The sequence below is a fragment of the Podarcis gaigeae genome, assembly GCF_964106915.1.
Source record: "Podarcis gaigeae genome assembly, chromosome: 15".
NCBI classification, from domain to species: domain Eukaryota; kingdom Metazoa; phylum Chordata; class Lepidosauria; order Squamata; family Lacertidae; genus Podarcis; species Podarcis gaigeae.
This window is the reverse complement of record NC_139692.1, coordinates 37337690-37362279: the sequence shown is the minus strand read 5'-3', so window position 1 is coordinate 37362279 and position 24590 is coordinate 37337690. Positions and strand designations below refer to the sequence as shown.

Sequence of the window (24590 nt, the reverse complement as noted above, 5' to 3'; positions counted from 1 at the left end):
CGTCATTGGGGCAAGAGCTTTGGGGAAGAGTTGCTGTGCTCACTAGGCCTGAGCTGTTTTATTTCCTTGAACCAAGAGTTAACTTCACTGATGCCTTGTGAGTTATTCTGCCTTGATAGCAGGATGTGAGAGCAATAATCCTCCCTTGCTGCTGTTCCCCAGTAGCTGTTGATCAGCTCCTGATTCTGGACATAGGAATCAGCCACCATGACTTGCAGCTAGTGGGCACCTGCCATGATGATGATGATGATGAAGAATTTATTATTTGTACCCCGCCCATCTGGCTAGGCTTCCCCAGCTACTCTGGGCGGCTTCCTACAAAGATTAAAAATAAGATCCCTTTTCTTAAAGCCATCTAATTGTGATCTCCTTCCCATGTGCAGGTGGAGAGTACAAAGACGACCTGGTGTGGAATCTGCCGGACACGCGCCGTGAAGCCAGCTTGATGCCCCCCTCTGAACTTTCCCCCTGCCCCACCTCGCTCACGTGGTCTCATGGCAGCTTGACGTCCCTGAAGGGGAACGGCCCGCAGGCCCGCTCCGTCTCCACGTCCACGCTCCTGTCCTCCTCGGACCAAGGCCCCCCCGGCAGCGCCGACAGCCTCTTGGAGTCATTTGCTTTCCCCACCCACTGCGGGAGGCGGAACCTCAGGACTCCCCACAGCATCACCATCACGCCCCCCACCACGCCCCAGCTCAAGAGGGGGAAGCCGCCACGGACTCCCCCACCGCCCAGCCGGAAGGTTTTCCAGCTGCTCCCCAACTTCCCCACCCTCACGAGGAGCAAATCCCACGAATCTCAGCTTGGCAACAGGATCGATGAAGTCCCTCCTATGAAGTGAGTATCCTTCTCCTCCCGCTGCATTGTGGTCTTACTATCACGCAAGGGTTGCCATTTTGACGAGGCTCTGCCTTACACAGAGTTGAACCCTTGGTTCGTTTTAGCACAATTACTATCCTTTTTTTAAAAAAAATTGTTTAACAGGATCTGTGTACTGCTTCCTCATAATTTGAAACCTCAAAGGTGTTTACATTAAGATTATCAGTCAAAAAGAAGGTAGCATGAAATTTCCCCAACATAAAACCAGCAGCTTAAAAAAATAATCGAATTACATATGGAAACATGCCAGATTTACCGTGTCTGGGTATGTTTGCTTAAATATAATGTTCAGCACGTGCTGAAAACTGTACAGGTGGTGACCATTTAGTGTGGGGGTTCTGTTCCTGTGCCCTGCCCCCGCGCGCATCGGCGGAGTGTGCATAAGCCTGCGCCGCCCCCATTACTCCCTCTCCCGGGTCCAAAAGGACTTGTGTGTCAGTGGTCATGTGTCAATTGGATGCACACAAAATGGTTGCCACCTGTACAGCAAAGGCACCTGCTTAATATCAATGGACAGGGAGTTCCGAAGTGTAGGTACGGTTGCATTGAAGGATCGATTCCTTGCAAGTGCAAGACAGGCTTTGTGTGGTGTTTGTAAAAGTGTCTGTTTCACAGATAAAATTGGCCAAATGGATATACACATATATATGGGGTGATGATATCTTTCAGGTAAACTGGTTCTAAACTGGTTCCTCTTACTGCAAGTATTGCGACGGCACTAGAAAACCGGCTGTTGCCATCCCCATTTTACAAATCCAGGAAATAGAGGCTGAGTTGAGCACTGGCCTGCAGTTGTATGACCTAAGGCCACCTCTCTAAAAAGAGATTTGGACTGAAACCCAAAACACACACCTATTAACACCCCCTCCTCTCAACAGATTGAATTTTTCTATTTTATTTTTTTGTTCGTTTAATAACATTTATATACTACTTAATTGTAAAAAACCCCCCAAAAACCAAGAACCTCTAAGCCAGCCTTTCTCAACCTGTAGGTCCCCAGATGTTGTTGAACTATAACTCCCATCACAACCAGCTAGCAAGGCCAGAGCTCAGAGATGATGGGAGTTGTAGTCCAACAACATCTGGGGTCCCACAGGTTGAGAACTGCTGTGAGTCAACAAGTCATATTGGCTTCTTGGAACTAATGCCAAAAATACTGCAAATGAAGCCCAAAGGTGCATTATTATCATGAGGGCTGCATTGCTTTGGTTCTGACGATTTGGGAGGAGCCCTAGCAAAATAGAGTAGCATTTGCTTTGCTTGCAGAAGGTCCCAGGTTTCATCTCCAGCATCTGCAAGAAGGGTTGTCCGAAAACTTGGAGAGACTCTGCTGATAAGTGCACAGCCGTGTTCTTCAGTGCTGGGTGTTGTTTGGACATTTGGCTAAGTTGGCAATGGATGATGTGGGTGGCAATCCCAAGGATGTATAGGGACCCAACACTGAAGAACACTAATGTAGAAATACCAGACCAATGGTCTTGCTAATTTTGTTTTATTGCATTTCATAGTATCATAGAGTTCTAGAGTTGGAAGGGACCCCAAGGGTCATCTAGCCCAACCCCCTGCAATTAAGGAATCTACTTCACCTTTTTTTATCCAAAGACCTCAAGATGGTGTACATGGTTCTCTCCCTCCTCATTTAACCTTGTGAGGTAGCCTAGGCCAAGAAGCAGTGACTGGCCCTGGGTCACCCTAGTGAACCTGATGGCTGAGGAGGGATTTGAACCCTGGTCTTTCAGGTCTTGGTCCAATACTCTTAACCACTACGGTAAAGGTAAAGGGACCACTGACCATTAGGTCCATTCGTGGCCGACTCTGAGGTTGCGGCGCTCATCTCGCTTTATTGACAAGGGAGCCAGCGTACAGCTTCCGGGAGGTCAGCATGACTAAACTGCTTCTGGAGAACCAGAGCAGCACACGGAAACGCTGTTTACCTTCCCGCCGGAGCAGTACCTATTTAACTACTTGCACTTTGATGTGCTTTTGAACTGCTAGGTTGGCAGGAGCAGGGACCGAGGAACGGGAGCTCACCCCGTCGCGGGGATTCAAACTGCCGACCTTCTGAACAGCAAGGCCTAGGCTCTGTGGTTTAACCCACAGCGCCACCCATGTCCCTTATCATATACTGTGTCTCATATAAGGTATATGGCAGCTTTGTATATACAGTGGTACCTCGGGTTACATACGCTTCAGGTTACATACGCTTCGGGTTACAGACTCTGCTAACCCAGAAATAGTACCTCGGGTTAAGAACTTTGCTTCAGGATGAGAACAGAAATCGTGCGGCGGCGCGGCGGCAGTGTGACGCCCCATTAGCTATAGTGGTGCTTCAGGTTAAGAACAGTTTCATGTTAAGAATGGACCTCCGGAATGAATTAAGTACTTAACCCGAGGTACTACTGTATCTTTAATATATGCCTATGGCTCAAGTCTAACCCTCTGTTTTTTTCTTTCTCTCTCTCTCTCTTTTAGATTCGGTAAGAGAGGCATTCTTTTGGCAACCTTCTCGCCATCGGTGGAGTGGGGTGTGTGAAAAAAACATGACTTTCATAGGTTTGGAGGGTAGCCTTTCGCACAACCTTCTGCTTGCCTGCATCTTGCGCATTCTTCAGAACAGTAGGCCCAAACACTCACTCTGCTGCAATTTCCAGAATCCTCTGGGAAGAGGGGTTGACTGTTGAACCGCTCTGTGAGGGGAATCTAACATCTTCTCAGCACCCTAAGCAAATTGCAGTTCCTGAGTCTTTTTTTGGGGGGGGAGGGAGGGAGACGTGTCTGTTAAAGTGGCATCATGGTGCTTTAAATCTGTGGTGTGGATGTGGCCCTGGAACACCACAGGTCGTCCGTCTGTCCCTGTCCTTTTTTTGAACATTCAGGCCTGCTCCCATTGTGTCTAGTCTGGGTTGGCTCTTTATAGGGATGGGTTGTTTTAAAATAGTTGTTTAAAAAAGAAACTGCGTCATGCATGAAAGCTTGGTTTAGTGGTGTGGCTGGGCTGAGTGCGAAGTGTGAACGATGACTCATTCTGAGCATGTGAGGAAATTCCAGTGGCAGATAATTTTTATGATTCTTTTGTTCCCCTGCCTTTACTTCCTTTGCCTCTACTGATGTGTTGTGCGATGAACCCTAGCAGGTGGGGGGAGGCCTTTTAGTCCAGCAGATGTTGCAGAACTACAACTCCCAACAGCCGCAGGCACTATGGCCAGTGGCCAGGGAAAACAGGAGTTCAGTAACGTCTCGGGGGCCAAAATCCCCCACTCCTGATCTTACCTTTTGCTTTGTTTTAGATTTTTAGCAAACTAAGTGCTACTAAGAGTTCCTTCATTTTGTTGGGTCTGCTCTTGAGTAGAACATCCAAAGGCCAATAGCAGATACAAATACTGTATCTATCCACCTAGAGTAGAGCTTATTTGGATAGAAACACCCTAACTGGGCTCTGGAGATCCTCTGACTGCCCCCATCTAAAATCCTGCATTCTGTGCTGAAGGTTGTGGGGGACAGACAGCAAATTAGGTGCTCAAAATAAAAGGGCACATTTATTTTTCTACATGGTGTCAGGCTCTAGAGAATTTTAGGTAACAGTGAAAGGGTAGAAAAGACGGCAGTGGAGGAGAATGAGGGTGTTACCTGGTCCTTACCTTGGGATGTCAGAAAATCCCATTGGAGATGGAGACGGGAGCAGAAATTGCAGCAATTTGCGTGTTCATCGAAGGCCAGGAATGGAAATCGCACAAGCAAATATGCGTAGCACCCACTCTTCTTGTGGAGCTTTTTTTAGTTTGCAAATGTTACATCATAAAACATTATTCTATTTGCTGCATATTTTTTACATTACCCTTGTGCTGAAATGCACTGAAATTGATTGTCTAATTTGTTTTGTTAGTTTCAGCCATGGGACGAAAATTTCTGCCTCTGGTGTCTATGCAGTTAAACGGAATAATTAAGGGGACCTCTGTCCCCCATATCTGTCACAAACACCTTCTGCCCACCTGCCTTCTAGGGTATGTCTCTCCTCCCCACCCAAAAAATGCAATTCTGATGAAAAGAGGAGACACAGAGGGAGAGTTTGTTCCTTTCGTATTCTCACGGTTTCTTTGGGTGCCTTCGTGTGGAAATATGTTTCCTTTCTTATCTCAGTTATTCTTGTGATAAGAAATACAAGCTCTGTGTGTGTTAGACCAAGAAGAAGGGGCCAGCCCAGAGACCCACACTGGGTCTCGCCTCTGATGTTGCGCTTCCCCAATCTTGTTTTAAAAGGAGTCTAGGCTGAACGTCGAAATGCTTCTATACGTGAAGGACAGTGGGGTTTATGTGGTGAATTTATGTCGCTTTGCACTGAAACCAAGTTTTTCTGTGCTGTTTCAACACCTGGGGCCACGACTGCAGGCATATTAGTCATTTTAAAAATACGAATAATCAGTTGTTTCAAACAGCTGTGGCTTATGGTTTCTGAGTTTATGAATTGTATTGTTTTGGAATTTGGGGAAACTTAATTAGTGGCAGTAGGAGAGCTGGAAAAAAATCACATCTGGCCACCAATACGCCCCTTGGGTTTCAGATAGTACATGGGTAGACGAGACTTAAAAGCCCAGGACACAATTTTTCACGGCCCTCTAGCAGCGGTGATGGATTATTTGCCAGAAGTAATGTACAGAGGTACCTTGGTTTACAAACAGTCTGGTTTGCATACGTTTTGGATTGCAAACACGTCAAACCCGGAAGTGCATGTCCCGGTTTGCAAACTTTTTTTGGATTACAACCCATTTTGGGGGGATTACAACCCATTTTTTGAGGCCCCATTGGCGAAAGCGCACCTTGGGTTACAACCTGTATTGGTTTACAAACAGACTCCAGAACAGATTATGGTTGTAAACCAAGGTACCACTGTATTTAGTGTTAACTCTGGATGTGTATGCTCGATTCTGACCAAACTAAGCCTCCTGATGTATTTTGTGCCTTAGGATGCTTTGTTTTAATGAAAGCGTTGGTGCTATGCTCTTTTTATTGTAATTATCTGTGTGTATTTAATAGTTTTATATATATATGTATGTGCGTGTGTGTGTGTGTGTATGACTATATATAAAACTCTCTATATATGTATATATAGTTTTAATTCTAGCAATGTTTACATGTTTATATAGAGAGATAGATAGATAGAATCTTTATTTGCATCAGTCACTAGCCATCACAATAAAATAAAATAAAATGTACTGAAGATAGGGGTAAAAACTTAACTATAGAAAATATATTTTGGGGGTTTTCATCAGTAATCAAATAATAGATCTTATTCTAATTGGCCCCACTAAAAACCTTGCAGTCTTTGCTGTCACCTGATCATCTTTATCGGTTAAAAGAAAGGACATGGTAGCAATGGTCAAGCAACCCAGCAAGGACAATAATAGAGGGGTAATAGCCTCACTCCTCAAATCACTCCTCATGTGCAAGCCAGAAGCACATGAGCCATGGACTCAATACTGCAATACTATGTTTTCAGCTGTTTTTGTTTTTATCTATAAGCCATCTTGCATCCCCGGTAGGGAAATGGTGGAGTGTAATAATAATAATAATAAGAAGAAGAAGAAGAAGAAGAATAAATGTAAATGGCTGCAAAAACAGGGAGAACCAAATATAAGATTGGACAAATGAGAAACAGAAAACTGAAATTGACAAATTCGTTCATCTCTAGCATTGCCTTCCACCTTTTCATTTTCAGTGGGCACCAGATACCGCTGGTTGGACTACAGTTCCCATCACCCCTGAGCATTGGCCATGCTGGCTGGGGCTGATGGGAGTTGGAGTCCAGGAACTTCCTCAGAGCCATGAGTTCCCTACCCCTGCATTAGTGGCTTGTGCCATTCTTCAGCTGTACGACTTGCCCCATTGTAATGTCCCCTGCCAAATGACTTGCGGGAAATGAGAGCTCCTAGCTCTGGCTTCCCGATAAATCGACAAACGGGGAAGTATTGCTGTGTGGAGCTGGGATTTGCTGCCATCTGGAGTCAATAGGAAGGAGAACTTCCCAACTTGTTGCATGGATGGGCCATGTGTTGTTTCACAGTGTCCACCTTCTTTTCTGGTGAAACCTAACACGCTGCCTTTGATTTTGGCTTCTCAGATCTCCCCCAGGGATCGCCTCAGACTGTACGAAGAGATATTGGTCTGTCTGTGACACACAGGTAAATGCTCCACATGCTTTCAGTGGGTGACAAGCTACTCAGGTTGGATTCTCTGAAGACTTAGCTCACGCCCATTGGGGGGTGGACATACTCTTGTTGCTGCATCAGTATGACTTCCCCCCATGCAAATCTCATTCCACTGTCGGCAAAAGAAGAGTTGGGTGGGTGGGGGTGTTCAGACTGCAGCCTTGGAAACCCCCATGTATGGGACCATCTTAGGAATGCACCCTTCTGCCTCTCCTTTCCCAGCCCTGCTCACTCGCCTGCATGGAACCCCCTGTCACCAGTGGCGACCAACTAGTGCTTCAATCCTAGTAATGCTACTTGGTGACTCAACAGCAGTTTTCTGGAACCTTCTGTTTTCCACAGGACCTTCTCTGTCCTTGTGCTATGACCTCTGCTTGAAAACACGGCTCTAAAATGTTTTCTGGGGCGTGATACTGGTGGGGTAGAGGGCAGATAGGAATGAACCGTTCCCTGGTGGAATATAACCACGTGAAATTCACTAATATGGCTCCCTTCTTTTTTTTTCAGATTTTGAATTTCCCCCCTGATAATACATTTTTTAAAAACCTTCCTCTCCTTTGTGTCTTCTTTGTCAATCAAGAGCTTTTATTAGGCATAGCAAACCACACATTATCAAACAGATACCATTTACACATTGTGCAAAATACGAACGTGTCTTCTTTGTCTTGGCTTGCTTCTTCTCGTTCAGATTCTCCGCAAAGTCATGGCTTTCTCAGGTCTGCCAGGTGTGTCAGAAAAGCATGATGTTTGGTGTGAAGTGCAAACACTGCAGGTAAGTGAGCAATGAGGACCTTCCCCCTTCACCTGGCGGCGCAGCAGCAGCAGGAGGCCCCATTAGCTAAAGTGGTGCTTCAGGTTAAGAACAGCTTCAGGTTAAGAATGGATCTCCGGAACGAATTACAGTGGTGCCCCGCAAGACGAACGCCTCGCAAGACGAAAAACCCGCTAGACGAAAGGGTTTTCCGTTTTGGAGGCGCTTCGCAAAACGAATTCCCCTATGCGGTTGCTTCACAAGACGAAAAAAATCTTGCATCCCCCCGCGGGTTTTTTTCGCTTTTTTCGCCCTTTTCTTAAGCCGCTATGCCGCTTATCAGCTGTTCCGCTGATAAGCCACTTAACAGCTGATCGCTGGAAGCCGCTTGACAGCTGTAGTGCTAATCCGCTAAGCTGTCAATGGGCTTGCTTCGCAAGACGAAAAAACCGCTATACGAAGAGCCTCACGGAACGGATTAATTTCGTCTTGCGAGGCACCACTGTAAATACTTAACCCGAGGTATCACTGTATATGAAATTTGGCATTCCAGTTCCAAGGAATTTGACTGTAGGCTTCCTTTCTCTCACTTTAATTCCAGAGGCCAGGGTGACATCCATGGCTCTACCCACTAATCGTTTTATCACCCCCTGCTAATTTTACCTGCACAACAATCCTGGGTGGTAGGCTAGGCTGAGAGAGAGAGTGACTGGCCCAAAGTCACCCTACGAGCTTCGTGGTTAAGTGAGGACATGAACTGGGATGTGATAGTTAGACTAGATGACCCCTGAGATCCCTTCCAACCTTACAATTACAGGCACCCTCCGATTTGCACAGTGGTTGCGTTCCAGGTCATTATGTGCTTGAGTGAAATCACGTGCCATTGAAACACCCCATTCTGCCCCCCCCCTCTGCAGTGCTCTGTCCTCCTTCTGCCCTTTTAGGTAAAGGTAAAGGGACCCCTGACCATTAGGTCCAGTCGCGGACGACTTTGGGGTTGCGGCGCTCATCTCTCTTTATTGGCCGAGGGAGCCGGCGTACATCTTCCGGGTCATGTGGCCAGCATGCCTAAGCCGCTTCTGGTGAACCAGAGCAGCGCATGGAAATGCCGTTTACCTTCCCGCTGGAGCAGTACCTATTTGTCTACTTGCACTTTGTCGTGCTTTTGAACTGCTAGGTTGGCAGGAGCAGGTACCGAGCAACGGGAGCTCACCCTGTCGCGGGGATTCAAGCCGCCAACCTTCTGATCAGCAAGCCCTAGGCTCTGTGGTTTAACCCACAGCACCACCCACATCCTGTTTTAGTGACATCTTTTAGGATGTTTCCAGGTTCTGCACTGTGCACATGTACACAATTACACACAAATAAGTCATGTCTAAAACAGGGGATGCCTGTATATAATGTTATATAATCTCTAATGCACCTTTTTCTTGTTTGCAGATTAAAGTGTCATAACAAATGCACGAAAGAAGCCCCACCTTGTAGAATATCTTTCTTACCCAGTAAGTGTGAGGTTTTTTTAATTGGGTTCCCCCCCCCCACATTTCTGCCCTACCCAAGCTAATTTGTCACCTTGGTGTTGTTGCAATAACAAGAAATTGTTTTCTTCCCCCCCCCCTTCCTCTTCCACCCGTCCTCAATAGTACCCCGATTAAAGCGGGCAGAGTCTGTCCCTTCTGACATCAATAACCCGGTGGACCGACCATCAGAGCCGCAGTTTGGGACTCTTCCGAAGGCTCTAACTAAAAAGGTAATGGGCTTACAAAAAGGGGGCGATGCCCAGCAGAGGACCCCCAGAAGGGGATTGCACCCCCGTGACTGGCCAAACAATAGAAAAAACAGAACAAGGCTGCAATCATAGACACATTTACCTAGGGCTAAGTCTCATTGAACTCAGCAGATTTCACTTCAGAGTTATTTGGTTTGTTTAAATTAATTGCTTATTAGGCATACAGTAGAAACAAACTTTGCATAACTGGAAGCCAGTTATAATTTCTTTGCTTAAAACATCTGCTTCCTTGGGTGCAGGTCTGAATTAAATTTAGCTTGTAAAACTTCTTATTTTGTCTTCTGGTAAATGCTTTGCACTATGATAAATATTGCGTTTTATATTGAACAAGTATTTGATAATTAATGTGCATGCGACGTGCTCCTCCTGGTTCTTCCTTTGTTTCTGTGAGCTTTATAACCTTTTAGAAGTGATGGAAAACATTCTGGCTGAATCAGAGCTACCAAGGCTTAAGGCTCACGATTTCTGCCTTCTCTTGACCGTTTCCAGGACCACCCGCCAGCAATTAACCACCTCGACTCCAGCAGCAACCCATCTTCCACGACCTCCTCCACGCCGTCTTCCCCAGCCCCCTTCCCGTCTTCCAACCCCCCCAGTGCAACGCCACCCCCAAACCCATCTCCCATGGGCCAGCGGGACAGCCGGTTCAACTTTCCAGGTAAATTTGTGGTTTTGTTCTCTGGGACCAGGGTGGTAGAGCAGGGGATGGTTGGAGCAGAGACGCCCCTACCATTAGGTTAAGTTGTTTCACTTATACTTTTAATACTAGGGAAGAGGAGTAGGTTTATCCACCTCTGGGGCCATGCACCATTTGGAGATGTGTGGTTTGCTATAAATGGCAGTTAAATCAAGTTTTGCATTGTTCCTCTGAATGTGAAAGGAGATGATGCATTCTCCAACCCAGCTGCAATCTTTCCAAAATGCATGCACTCAAATGCACCTGCCTTGCCTGTTTTGTTTTACAATTTACTAATGATGAACTTGAATTAATTCACTGAATTTATGGAGGCAGTTGCTGACATGGTTTTCTCACATGCTAATCTCTTGTGATTTTTTTTTTACATTTTGTTTTGCTGTCCTCTCCTCCTTTTCCTTCTTCCTTTTTTAAAAAGCTGCCTACTACATTCAGCATAGACAACAGTTTATCTTCCCAGGTGAGTTCTTCTGCTTCTAACTGGCTGGTGCCATTTCTTCTAACGCTCCTGTTTCCCCCTCACTCTCAGAAGAGAGGGTGGGCTTAGGGCGAAGTGACTTAACTTCCTTCTGCATGATGTGTCAACGTTCTGCCCTTCTTGCATGAACAAACAGGAACACTTCCTTTCCCCTGTAGTGCCAATGTTGTTTAAACAGCACAGAAAGTGCTGACGGGTGCAAACCAACAACAACTATTATTATTATTATTATTGATTTCCTTCAATGGAATTGTTTCAAGGCGATGTAAAATAAAAACTTTGGTTTACTGATGTGGTGGCAAACATGGGGCTCTCTGGATATTGTTGGACTCTAATTCCCATCAGCCCCAGCAGCTGTGGCCTGTGATCAGGGATGATGGGCGCTGTAGTCCACAAAGAGCCAACGAAAGCAGCACTACAATATCTTGTTTGGTGCTGGCAGTGTGGTGAGTTTTGTATAAAACACCAAAGCAGATGTAATAGTGGACAGGCACAGCAGAGAGAGATGAAGGCATTGTGGTGGGACACAGATTTTATGGATCTGGAAGTCCCTGGATATTTCAAGATTAAAAGGGACATTAAGGATGTGATGAGAAAGACCTCTTCTTGCAAAATTGGAAGGGCACTGTTTCAGGGGTCTACTGTCCCTCAGATCTTGTGGGGGGCCGGACTATTTTTTTGGGGGGGGAATGAACGAATTCCTATGCCCCATAAATAACCCAGAGATGCATTTTAAATAAAAGGGCACATTCTACTCATGTAAAAACACGCTGATTCCCAGACTGTCCACGGGCCAGATTTAGAAGGCGATTGGGCCAGATCCAGCCCTCAGCCTTAGTTTGCCTGCCCATGGATAAGATAGTAGTAGTTTCCTGCTGCCAGCAAAATTGTTTTGCTCATATGATTCACTAAGCTTGGAGTGCTGGTCTAGTCTTGTAGGAGCTTGTAAAATGCTGCAATCTGCTTTCCAGCACTGCATAATATTGCCACTGTGTGATGACTAGGGTCACATAAATGTGTAACAGACCTCATGGGAATGTACCACTTCAGTCCACAGTTGAGGGGTGAGGAGGGAAACATTTATTAAAATGTTTTCCCTGCACTGCATGTAGAAAGCACACACATCAGGAAGAGAGAATTTAACCTAGATTTCTAGAAGGTTATGTAGTAGATTTGATTCCCCATCAGTCTGAAGTCGTACAGTCCAGGATTGCTACAGACTGTGATTCTTCTGAATTCTGTATATTGGGTTTTAAGTTCTATGTGGCTAGGTACTTATTGGGTAAATGTTACTGCAGCTGTTAAAAGCAAAACAACGACAACCTTGAACTACAAACATCAATTTCTTTTTTCATATATTGCTCTTTTCTGTAGAAATTCCCAACACCCCCCAAGTAACACAACCTTCGGAAACTACTGAAAGCACTAAGTAAGTCGTTTAGTCTTTGTTTCTCTCTCTTTCTCCTTCTAACAATTCTGTTTGGACAGGAGGAATTAACTAATAAACATTATGGTGTATTCTCACTGCCCAACAGGGGTGCTCCTGTTCCAGCCAACTAGATGTGCCCTTCTCATAAATACTCCATTCTGTTCCCCTGCCCAGTTTTCCATTTTTCTTTTCTGGTCGACGTTCAATATTCTGTGGTTACTAAGCATGGTCAGCCCTCACTAGTTTTTTTTTTTTTTTTAATAAATCATTTTATTTCAGGGTCAGGGTCCCACCACCATCAGGCATGCTGACATAATCATGTGACTATTAGACAAAATTGCATATATAAAAATATGTACAGCAGGATAAATTTACACTAAAATGCTGGCAATTTTTTGGGAAGACTTACAAAAAAATAAATCACAAACCGATGTGGTGAACTGAACCTAAGGCAGGAAAAATGAAAGAATCAGCAGTGACATAGTTTCCCATCTCTACCTGAACCTCAGTCTTTGGGCCATCATAACTCTCAATCATTTGTGCCATCTTGCATTGTCAACTCAATTCTCTCGTTTCCCTTTTTCACTGTCAAATAGTGCTGATGAGCACCTAGAGACAGACGGGGTTGAAGAACGTGACGTGGAGGTACGTTTCCAATTGTTGAGGGTTTTTTTGAGGAGTGAAATTATTAATTCGTATACCAGCCTTTGTCGACTCATAGGCACCCACAGTCACCCTGCAACCAAGCGCACACAGAGCAGCCTATTCTGTTGGATACACAGGAATGTTTCTGTTGTTCTCCAGGGGGTGCCCCTCTGGAGCCTCAGTCTCAGGAGGTAAAAGTGTTTCCCCGAAACACTTATCCAAGAAGGTCGGGTTCAAGGTGCAGTCTTGTCTCTACAAGCCAAAGTCAGCACAGTCAGTCTTGGCCCAAAACACAACCCAGAGGCTAGGTCAGGCCACAGTTCAAGGTTGATTAGCACATAGTGTTCAGGCAAGGTGCAACTCAGCAAGGCAGTGGAATCAGAAACAAGGAGTCAGAGACTTATGTGAGTGCCTGGTCCATCCCAGTGCCTCTATACAAATCTGTGGTGCAACCACATTTGAAATACTGTTTACAGTTCTGCTTGCCTCACATGAAAAAGGATAGTGTGGAGTTGGAAAAGGTTCAGAAAAGGTTCAAAATGATTATTTCATTTCATTTTTAATTTGTATACCGCCTTTCTGTATTACTATACACAAGGCGTTTTTTTGCAGCAACAACATAAACAACAAAGAACGCACACCATATAATGAATACAAAAACAAAACGTAACTTTAAAATGGAACGGCTTATATCAAATAAAGTAATATTCAGTAATCTATTAGAATATAATAGTACACAATAAAATTAACTCCCAAAACATCAGCAAATAATTAGACAGAAATTCGCCCTTAACCATTGCAATAAGTAATTACTAAACTGTGAGAAATAAAAATAACTGCAAGTCACAATGCATAAAATACCACAATACAAACAAAATCATGTAAAAGGGTCAAAATGAGAAACAAAGACTCACAACTTATGAAATTATTTAATTATATAAGGGGATGGAGAAGCTCACTGATGAGGAAAGGTGGTAGGAACTAGGACTTTTTAGTTAAGAGACAAAGCAAGTAAGAGGTGACATGATAGCATATAAAATGAGGTCATACATTTTCTATTACTGGGGAAAGATCAGGAGCTCACCAGGTTAGTGGCTAAATATCTCTATTTGGTTTTTTGTCATCGAAATACACTGCAGACGTCTGATCTCCCTGGAGACCTAGAGGTGTGACGATAGACTGCTCTGCCTCCTTTCTTTTAGCAAAAGTTTTGTGCCACTGGGGAAGTGGGGATTCTGTGTTGATTTGTTTTGGATGTTTGTATGTGATGCCAATAAAAGGTCTGATGAAAAATATATATATAAAATGATGCATGGCAGGGAGAGAGCGAACAGAGAAAAGTTCTCCCCAACCCTCTCTCACAATGCTAGAACTGCATTCGAGATAAACGTCGGAAGATTCGGAACAGACAAAAGAAGGGACTTATCTTCCACTATTAAACTATTAAATTTTCTTCCACATAAGGCAGTGATAGTCATCAACGTGAATCCTTTAAAAGAGGATTACACAATTTTTCGGAGGATAAGACTATTCGTGGCCGCTAACCAACATGGTTATACAGTGGTACCTTGGGTTAAGTACTTAATTCGTTCCGGAGGTCTGTACTTAACCTGAAACTGTTCTTAACCTGAAGCACCACTTTAGCTAATGGGGCCTCCTCCTGCTGCTGCGCCGCCGGAGCACGATTTCTGTTCTCATCCTGAAGCAAAGTTCTTAACCCGAGGTACTATTTCTGGGTTAGCGGAGTCTGTAACCTGAAGCGTATGTAACCTGAAGCATATGTAACCCAAGGTACCACTGTACTCTGCTTCCACTGCCAGAGGTTGCATGCTTCTGAATTCCAGTTTCTGGAAACCACAGGAGGGAAGGGTTGCTCAGGTCTGGCTTGCAGGCCTTGCAGACATCTGTTTGGCCACTATGAGAACAGGATGCTGGACCAGATGAGCCATTGGCCTGATCCAGCAGGGCTCTTCTTATGTTCTTAATGCAAGGTGTTAGGGGGTGTGCGTGTGTCCAAGGGTATTGGAGATTTAGCCATGCTGAAGTGGGACGATCCAAAGGGTTGCTACCACAAGGCCTGGGGAGGGAGGATGTGGCCGGCCAGGACTCTGTATCTGACACTCCCGTCACCCATTTCTTTCCTAAGCACGTGGAAGACCAAGAACAGAACAAATCGGAAGCCGAGGATGATGAAGATGAGGTTGACGACCTGCCGAAGCGGCGAGACCGCTGGCGGCGAGGGGTGATGTCCCGGAATGTCAGCCAGACCAGCGTCTACCTGCAGGAATGGGACATCCCCTTTGAGCAGATCAAGCTGGGTGACCCCATTGGCCAAGGGCGGTGGGGCAAGGTCTACCGGGGGAAATGGCACGGGGAGGTGGCCATCCGGTTGCTGGAAATCGATGGGAACAATCAGGACCACCTGAAACTGTTCAAGAAGGAGGTGATGAACTACAGACAAACCAGACATGAGAATGTGGTGCTTTTCATGGGGGCCTGCATGAACCCCCCTCACCTAGCAATCATTACTAGGTAAGCATCTTGATTTTTAAAATTATTATTGTTATTATTTTGGCACTTAAAAAGAAATTAGATCTGCTAGGGCATTGTTAGTTCAACAGTTCCAAACTGCATATCGAAGGTGTGGCTCCTGGCCTCATCTTTTACTTTCCAAAGTGTCCCATCTAAAGTTTATCCTAAAAGAATAATATTGAGCAATAAGCAATAACTTTGTAAGCTACCGAACAATCCATAAATTTAATGAATCGGAAGAAGAGGTGAATAATCCTCTAAAACCCAAGGGTGCATGTGGTGAGCCTAATGAAATTGCATAGGTGGATTTCAGAACTGCTATTGCATTTCTGTTGTCTTTGTCCATGGAGTTTTCTTGGCAGGGATACTGGAGTGGCATGCCGGTTCCTCCTCCAGGTGGATCACGTTTGGTCAAAACTCTCCACTATGACCTGTTCATCTTGGGTGCCCTGCACGGCATAGTTCATAGCTTCTCTTGAGTTCTTCAAGCCCCTTCGCCACGGCAAGGCAGTGATCCATGAAGGGGTCACTGCCTTGACCAGCATGAGTTTGACCAAACTGCGGGAGGCAGTGGAGGACAGAGGTGCCTGGCGTTCTCTGGTCCATGGGGTCACGAAGAGTCGGACACGACTAAACGACTAAACAACAACAACAACATTGCATCTCTGAGGGGAGCATTACTTTACCTTTGATGAGAATCTTATAGAATTTTCATGGGATCTTTTACATTTTTTAAAAAACAAGTTTTTGGTTTGTGCTGGTGTTGTGTACTGGTGCCCTGTTGATTATATTGCATGCTTCTTTGAGTTACTTGTTGAATGTGTTTGGTGTTTGTTTTTTTTAAAAAAAGATATAATTTTGATTTAATTCAGTGTAGTTTTGATATTTAGTTGCCTCTTTTTATGATGAGCTGCTATGTGAGCTTGCTATTAGGTGGAATAACAATTTTAAAATACAAATCAGTGGATTGTTTGTTCGAAAAACAAAATCTGGAGATTCGCAGTTATGCTTTTGACCAAGGTTGCAAACCAGCCCGTAACCTTGGTTGCAAGCACTGGTTTGAAGACAACCACGATTAGTTCTGACAGTTATCATGCTGCATCATTTATACCCTTGGACTCTTCTTACCTGCCTACCTATGGATCTGTAGCTTTTTTTCAGCCTGGATATGTGCCTGTTTGTGATGGGATAGTACGAAGTGAGGATAACCATTCCTTATATCATTTACTCATCACAAGACAGTTCTGATTTTTCTTCTTAACTCAATTGTCTACCCACTTCTGCCTTAGCTTCTGCAAAGGAAGAACGCTTCATTCGTTTGTAAGGGATCCCAAGATATCTTTGGATATTAACAAGACCAGGCAGATCGCCCAGGAGATCATTAAGGTAAGAAGCATTTTGCATAAGATTATTAAGGTAATATGTAAGGATACCTAGGATAGGGAACCATTTCCCCCCCTGTGGAAAACATGCATTGGGGGCTGGAGCCAATGGTGGATGAAGCCACTGCTCTGCCTTTCTGCCCCGCCTCTTCTGTTTCTCTAGTAAACATTTGAACAGGGTCAGTGGTAGTGGATAATGGGAGTTGTAGTTCAGCAACACCTGAAGGCCACCGGTTGCCCATCCTGGATTTAAAACATTGACTGTCAATACTGCTTTTGGCAGTGGTACTTGGAGGTTAGGTTTCTCTTTCAGGGGCTCAGGCAAGGCCATCTTTAAATAACTGGTTTTCTTTTGCCCACAAATGACTGATATAAACTGTGTAGGGCAGCAAAGCTAGTGATATTTGCTGTGGGCTAGTAACTTGGGGAGATTCATTTCAAAGCTGTCCTATTTCACCATACCATAGGAGCCCACGCTGCCCCCTTCTACAGTGTAGGTGACAGGTGTGTGCAAGATGAGCAGAAAGAGAAGGAAATGTTATATAAAGCAGAAGGGCTTAGGAGTGGACGCAGCAGGGGCTTGACCGGGTAGCACACCAAGGAATGCAGATCTGCCTGCAAAAAGACTAACACACTGATGTTTTCCAGGGCATGGGATATCTCCACGCAAAAGGGATTGTGCATAAAGATCTCAAGTCGAAGAACGTTTTCTATGAAAACGGAAAAGTTGTGATCACAGACTTTGGTCTGTTCGGGATTTCTGGTGTGGTTCAGGAGGGAAGGTAAGTTTTCTTTTGCTACCTCTTTCTCCATTCGCTTCTACGTGAACCAGGAATTGAACGTTGGACCTTCTACCACTGAGTTATGGCGCCTATAGAAGCCCCACCCACCCCCACATTTCATCTTATTTATTTATCTTGTTCCACTGAGTTATCCCCTCCTTTGAGTTCCCAAGTTGTGTTGGCCTTGTGGAGTACTGGCTTGCATCCAATTCTAGCCCCGCTCAGGGTAGACCTGCCAAAGTGAACCGACATGGGTTCGCTCGTTTTAATAGGTCTGCACTGCACCAGCGGCAAGACAGGAGCAGTAGCCAGGTCAGCTGCAAAGCAGGTGAAACTTTTGTTGCCATCTTCCTGCTTTGCTTTGCTGCTGCGTCCCCCTGAAGGGAGAGGAGAGATGCCAGACCATCCCTGGATGACCCACCCACCACTGATTTGTAACATTGGCCTTGACCCCAGATTTCTGGGTGGGGTGGAAAGGTTAAATGTGGGGGGATGCTGGTTCAATGGGGATGATTTTTGGACTAGAGGGAGGTTGAGGTTTTGCTTATTTGCTAATTGGGGGGTTATAGTAATGCTGTGCTTATTGTTTTGAGTATTGTAAACGTTGTTCACTACTGGCATGTCCCTGTCCCCCCCCCGTTGCATGGATGTTATATGAAATATTCATGTATTATATGACCCACACCCCCTTTCCCTATAGTATTGTGTATTGTTTACCTTTTTTCATTTTGTTGTAAGGAACTTGGAAACCTTTGGGTGACAAGAAGTGACTAATAAGTTTAATAAATGGAATGCTCTGGGTAGAACTTTGCTGGGTACATCACCAAGTCCAGTAACGCTCCCCTTTCTGACACCAGGCGTGAGAACGAACTGAAACTGCCCCACGACTGGCTGTGCTACCTGGCTCCAGAGATTGTGCGCGAGATGGCTCCGGGGAAGGATGAGGATAAGCTGCCTTTTTCCAAGGCAGCTGACGTCTATGCTTTTGGGTACGTGTGAGAACATCAGTAAACGCTGACTGGTTAAAAAGGAGAAATTTCATATTGCAAAGGCCTGCCTTAACAGTCCAGTTTTCCAAAGACACACCCAAAAGAAGGGAGGGATGGTTCCCACTGAACTTCAACTGGCAGGGAGTTCCACAGGGTAGGGCCTGCTACATAATGCTAATAATAATAATAATAATAATAATAATAATAATAATAATAATAATAATAATGAATTTATTTATATCCCACTCTCTCCAGCCGAAGCCGGGCTCAGGGTGGCTAACAACAATAAAATAATACAACATTCTAAAATCTTTTCATTATAAAATTAATTCAAATCAAATTGATGGCAACCATTGGGCTAGAGTTCTGTGAAGATTGCCAGAGGAGGAGGTCAGGCTGTGCCCTGGCCAAAGGCCTGGTGGAACAGCTCTGTCTTGCAGGCCCTGCAGAAAGATGTCAAGTCCCACAAGGCCCTAGTCTCTTGTGACAGAGCGTTCCACCAGATTGGAGCCACAGCTGAAAAAGCCCTGGCTCTAGTTGAGGCCAGCCTAACCTCTCTGTGGCCTGGGACCTCCAAGATGTTTTTGTTTGAAGATTGTAAGTTGCTCCGTGGGACATACCAGGAGAGGCGGTCCTGTAGTGTTCTTGGTGAAGTGTCTGTCGTTGGGCCCTGACAGTGATAGACTTTTGACTCTCAATTTTCAGTTCTTAGTAACTTTTCAGTTTAAGTGAGAATGCTGTAAGATTTTGGGGACTAATGCTTGGAGGAAAGGCAGAGATGTACATTGATAGGTTTCCTGTTTTAACTTTTCAAAACCTCTCTTTGCCTCTCAGGACCGTGTGGTATGAGCTCCAAGCCAGAGAGTGGCCCTTTAAGAGCCAGCCAGCCGAGGCATTGATCTGGCAGATTGGGAGTGGCGAAGGCATGAAGCAGGTCCTCTCCACAAGCAACTTGGGGAAAGAAGTTGGAGTAAGTGGGCAGGGGATTCTGTGCTTAGTACATCAACTGCCCGGGGCCGGCCCAAGCGTTAGGCAGAGTGACAGGATCTCAGATGCTGGAAAGGGGGATAGCGGTGCTGTGTTCAGAGGGCAGGCCTGCCTCGTGCCTCCTTAGCTAGCCCGCCATGTGCTGGAGGATGCTATCCAGTCTCCATTGTGGGAGAAGCACCATCTTGTCCTTTGCTTCAGTCCCCAAAATGTCTTGGTCCGGTGGTGTGGGATGATGGGAGTTGTAGTTCAACAACACAGGAAACTGCCTTATACCAAGTCAGACTATTGGCCCATCTGAGTTGATATTGTCTACTGTGGCTATAATTCATTGGCTCTCCAGAGTTTCAGGCAGGATTGAACCTGGGTGCTCTATCACTAAGCTATGGTCCTTCCCAAACAACTGGAGGCCTATAGGTTTCCCACACCTGCTACACACCTGTCTTCTGACTGCATCCCTGTGCAGGACCAAGCCTAAAGTAGCTGGGAACAACCCAGGCACCCACAAACTGGTTGCTCCAGAAGCCGAGGTGGTAGTTAAAATGTCCTTCCCTATCACAACAACCCATGAAAGCAACCCCAAAGGATCCTGGGAGCTGTAGTTAAGTGTGCTGAGAGTTGCTAGGAGACTCCCATTCCGGTCACAGTTCCCAGAGTTCCCTGGGAAGGTGGCTGGATTGTTAAACCACTCTGGGGAATCAAACCACTCTGGGAAATCGTAGCTCGTTGAAGGGAAACTCAATTGCTTCTGTAACTCTGGAGCCAGGATTGAAGCTTAAAACTCCTTGCACCTTCCTTGTTATAACAACCCATGAAAGCTGCTTTTCAAAATCATGCCTAGCTTTGCCAAATGCCCTTTCAAGCTGAAGTCAGTAACACAGCTGCCTGTTAAAAATGCAATGCTGTCTTTTTAGGAAATTCTCTCTGCGTGTTGGTCTTTCGACGTCAGTGAGCGTCCCAGCTTCACTCTCTTGATGGAAATGCTTGAAAAACTGCCAAAACTCAACCGGAGGCTCTCTCATCCGGGACATTTCTGGAAATCAGCCGAGTACGTATTGCCCTGTGTCCGCTTGCCTCTAAGCTGCTTTTGGAAATCGCAGTTGATTATGCCGGTTGGGGACTCAATATTTGCAACGGGGTGAAAGCTTCTGTAGGTTCATGCATATCTGCATTTAACACACTAACACTGCAGGCCCATGTGTCTTTAGTGTGCCCACCGGTGCGTCACAAAGTTGTACATGGTAAACCATGGTTTGCAGGGCGCGCTAACAAGGCGGCCTCCAATAATGGTTGAACTCCAATTCCCATCACATCTGGCCTTTGCCCCTGCTGGCTGGGGCTGATGGGAAATGTAGACCAGCTTTTTTAGAGGGTGCCATTTTGGCTCCCTCTGCAAGCCGTGATTTACTGTGTTTGAGCTGATCACCCTTGGCACGGATGCGCACGTAACATAAATGTAAAGTGCACAACTTCCCACAAATAATTCTGGGAACTGTAGTTTGTTAAGGGTGCTGGGAATCATAGTTCTGTGAGGGGCAAACGACAGCTCCCAGGATTCTTTGGGAGAAGTTACTTGCTTTAAATCAATGGTGTGTACACAGCCAGAGTCCTGCCCACTGCCAAGGAGAATGGCTAAGCTCCCCTGAGTCCTAACCTCTTGCTACTTCTGCAAGATAGACTTCTTGTTAGGTTACCAGCTGCCCCTCCTGAATTCACTTGTGGGTTCAGAGGGGCATATACGCGTGTGGTAATTCAGCACACGCCTAGGCACAAAGGTCTTGCTTTCAAACAGCTACACCTCCCTTGCCCCCAACCAGACTATCTACAGAGAAATGGGGGGAAAGAATTAAGGCTCCCGACAGTAAACGCTCTGTTCCAATCTCTGCTTAAAGATACAAGCATCATTCTGCTGTGTGCTGGGATCACAGGAAGCCGGCTTATACTGAGTCAGAGCCTGAGTCCATCTTGCTCAGCGTTTTCTGCACTGGCTGGCAGCTCTCGAGGGTCTCACGCAGGGGACATTCCCAGCCCTACCCGGGTGCGAAGCAGATCCTGTACCGCAGAGCCCTTCAAAGCTAGCTCTGCTGTATGGCTGAGTTTTTAACGGTGAACTAACGCTCCTTCTCTTGTCTTTCTCCCTTTGCCTTTCACCTCCTTGTAGGATGTAGCTACTGATGCAATAGTTGGGTTCTGCCTTGCATGCTTCCTTGTCTCCTAACCCACTCAGCAACTTGGACAACTGCTCTAAATGTGTGCACGCAAGCACACACACAAAAACCACACATGCTGCCGGTTTTTAATCCTTGGATGCCCCTGCTGCTTCTACGAATTCCTTTTCCCCGCCTCTTCTCTTGGTGTGGGCTGCTGTAACTGAAATAACCATTCCTGTCTGCAAGAACTGTGGCGTTCTACTAACACCTGGTCCAGATTAACCCTTCTTCCGAAGCGTTTTCAGCGGCTGCAGCACTTGTCACCTTGCCTCTTCCTGTCCCAGCCTTCTTCTCCTTCCTCTATAGACTGGTCCCCAGCGGTTATTTCTCTGAACTTTTACCAACCAGCATCTCAAGCAAGTTTGTAAGCAAACACCCAGACCAACCAAGCAGTGTTTCGTGCTTCTCCTTTTTTGGTGGGGTGCGAGGGGCTTTAAGGAAATTAATAAATCCATCTGTGCATTTTGGGGTCTGGCCAGCAGCAGCCGATGGGAAAACTGCTCTCAAGTCTGTTAAGTTACAGCTTCAGTTGGGATAATTCTTGATGTGCATATTCCCCCCTCCCTCCCCACGAAAGATGGGTTAAAAACAAGAGAGTTTTCAATCCGTTAATTGTTTAATCGGTTAAATCTGTGTAAATTCATGCAAAGCTAGCCGTCTTGAACCCTGTAACTGTTTTTCTTCTGTTTTTCTTCCTGGTTATTTATCATTTCAATCTGTCTCCTGCCTTTCTGGCTTTTCTGAGAGAAGGCAGTTTTTAACAAGTTATTTGTATTAAAAATAATTTAAAATAAATAAGGACTTAAATTTTTTAAAAAAATCCGCTGCCTGGTTAATCTTCTGCGGGCAGTTTTTAACTATGACCAACTTAACTGACTAAATTAATGTCAGTGCAGTAGCTCCTAGTTCATTTTAAAAAAATATCTAATCCCATTTGCTTTTGCTTGTGTTTCTGCTTCCGCTTGTCCCTTCAAGGTGTAGCAGTGGGAAATCTGACTTAAGAGAAAATTCAGAGGGGCATCTCACCCGTGACATTTTTCCCTCCCAGAGATGAGCTCAGGGGCAAAAAAGCCGGTGATCCACTTTGAAATTTGATTCCATTTTCACTTGCAAGCAAAGCTACCTAATTTGCACTTTGGGAAACAATAGGCAAACTGAATCTCAGCCTTGTTTTGACATCTACACATCCTTGCTCTCCAGCCCCCCTGCCCAAACCCCTTTAGAGTGAGTTCTCCTTCTCAGGAGACCATGGCTGAACTTATCTCCTTGGATGTGGAAGTGAGCCTGGTTCAGTTGACTTCCTGCCTCAGGAGGCTGTGGACTCTCCTTCCTTGGAGGTTTTCAAGCAGAGGTTGCATGGCCATCTGTCATGGATGCTTTCGCTGAGATTCCTGCATTGTTGGACTAGATGACTCTTGAGTCCCTTCCAGCTCTGCAGTTCTATGATTTGGCAGAGGAAATTCCCCTGCTAGTCCTTTTCTAGACAGGAGAGTATGGCCCCCAGCTTTGTAGTAGCAGAGCCAGTGAACTTTCTGCTTTCCTCCTCAGGGAGGGTGGTCCGAAAGGGACAAGTAGGGTGGGGGATCTTGTCCAATCTTCAGTGCTTTACAGATTTTCATTGGACCTGGGTAGGGAACTAGCAGACCCTAAGATGTTGCTGAACTACACCGCCCCCCCTTATCCTGAGCTAGCTGCAGTGATGGGAGACGAGAGGGCAGCAACATCTGGAGGGCAGGAGAACTTCCTTCGGGTTTGTGTCCAAGTGAACTAGTGTGGAGGGGGAGCAATTCAGGGAGGCAATGCGTCTTGAGCCAGCCCCAAAGTATGTTACTTTTCCTGCTCACAGGCTGGGTCAGAAACTTGGTGCTCCTGATCAACATGGCGCAGCAAGAGAAACAATTTGCAAGTGACGCTGCGTGTTTGTCTGTAAAATAGGTCACGCCCCTCTCCAATGAGAAATATTTCCATATCAGCAGAATGTCATAGGTGAGGTGCCCCCCCCAAAAAAAACTTCTCCCCAAGAAGTTTCCTTAAGTTGTACAGTTTCTGCTGTTTTCCTCCCAGACCACTTCGGTGTTTTGCTCTTGTGTTAGTATATGAAACCAATTAACTCATCAGCAGCACATGTTGTTTTTGTACAAGGTCTCAAAGTGAAACTGCTTAATTTCCCTTTTTTCCCACCCTCCCTTTACCCTCCACCTTCCTCTCCAGCATTAACAGTAGCAAAGTTGCCATCCGGTTCGAGCGATTTGCCTTGGGAGATTTGGAATCCAGTAATCAAAAGATATAGCTTGTTGTGTGTTCATGGTTCTCTCTTCATTTCCACCCCCTGGAAAATATATATATATATATATATATCTGTGTCACTCACACACCTGGAAGTGGATCATCGGAGTCCTCTGCAAAGTTTCGCAAATAATTGAAGGGCCATGGGGTGATGCGCTCCCCTCCCAGGCCCCCAGTGAGATTTCATTTTGACTTTCGTTACTTTTGCTTCTGACATCTCGAGTCAGCATCTTCTTTACTTTAAAAATGTTTACATTCTGATGGACTGTTGTTGTCTTCCCCTTGTGTGAATTATATTTTTCATGGTTAATAATAAATGTGATAAAAGGTTTTTTAATCTTAAGAAACAGCAACCCATTTCCCCTCTCCCTAAATGTTCAACTGGCACTGTTAAAAACAACATGACTATGAATCTTGGTTTCATCTGTGAAGCAGTGAAGGGTTTCTGTTTCGCCCTGTGGAAATGTTCAGTCTGTTCAAAATGAAGTTTGCCCACACACCCTTGGGGCATGTAAACATGCAAAGTGTGAACTGGTTTGGAACTGGTTCAGCCG

At 45.4% G+C, this 24590-nt stretch overlaps 1 protein-coding gene across 1 annotated transcript in view; it reads left to right on the top strand.

The window, feature by feature from the left end:
* The window catches only part of KSR1 (kinase suppressor of ras 1), a 106029-nt gene extending 81662 nt beyond the window's left edge, over positions 1-24367 (top strand). Inside the window, 17 exon segments of the mRNA XM_083714451.1 lie at positions 384-836; positions 839-841; positions 6995-7055; positions 7771-7854; positions 9274-9335; positions 9477-9583; positions 10112-10280; positions 10735-10776; positions 12169-12223; positions 12820-12868; positions 15015-15400; positions 16690-16786; positions 17431-17564; positions 18422-18553; positions 19388-19523; positions 20455-20588; positions 23962-24367. Coding sequence (XP_083570577.1) covers positions 384-836; positions 839-841; positions 6995-7055; positions 7771-7854; positions 9274-9335; positions 9477-9583; positions 10112-10280; positions 10735-10776; positions 12169-12223; positions 12820-12868; positions 15015-15400; positions 16690-16786; positions 17431-17564; positions 18422-18553; positions 19388-19523; positions 20455-20588; positions 23962-24040 — 2183 coding nt within the window. The 3' untranslated portion in view covers positions 24041-24367.
* The last annotated feature ends 223 nt before the right edge of the window (positions 24368-24590 follow it).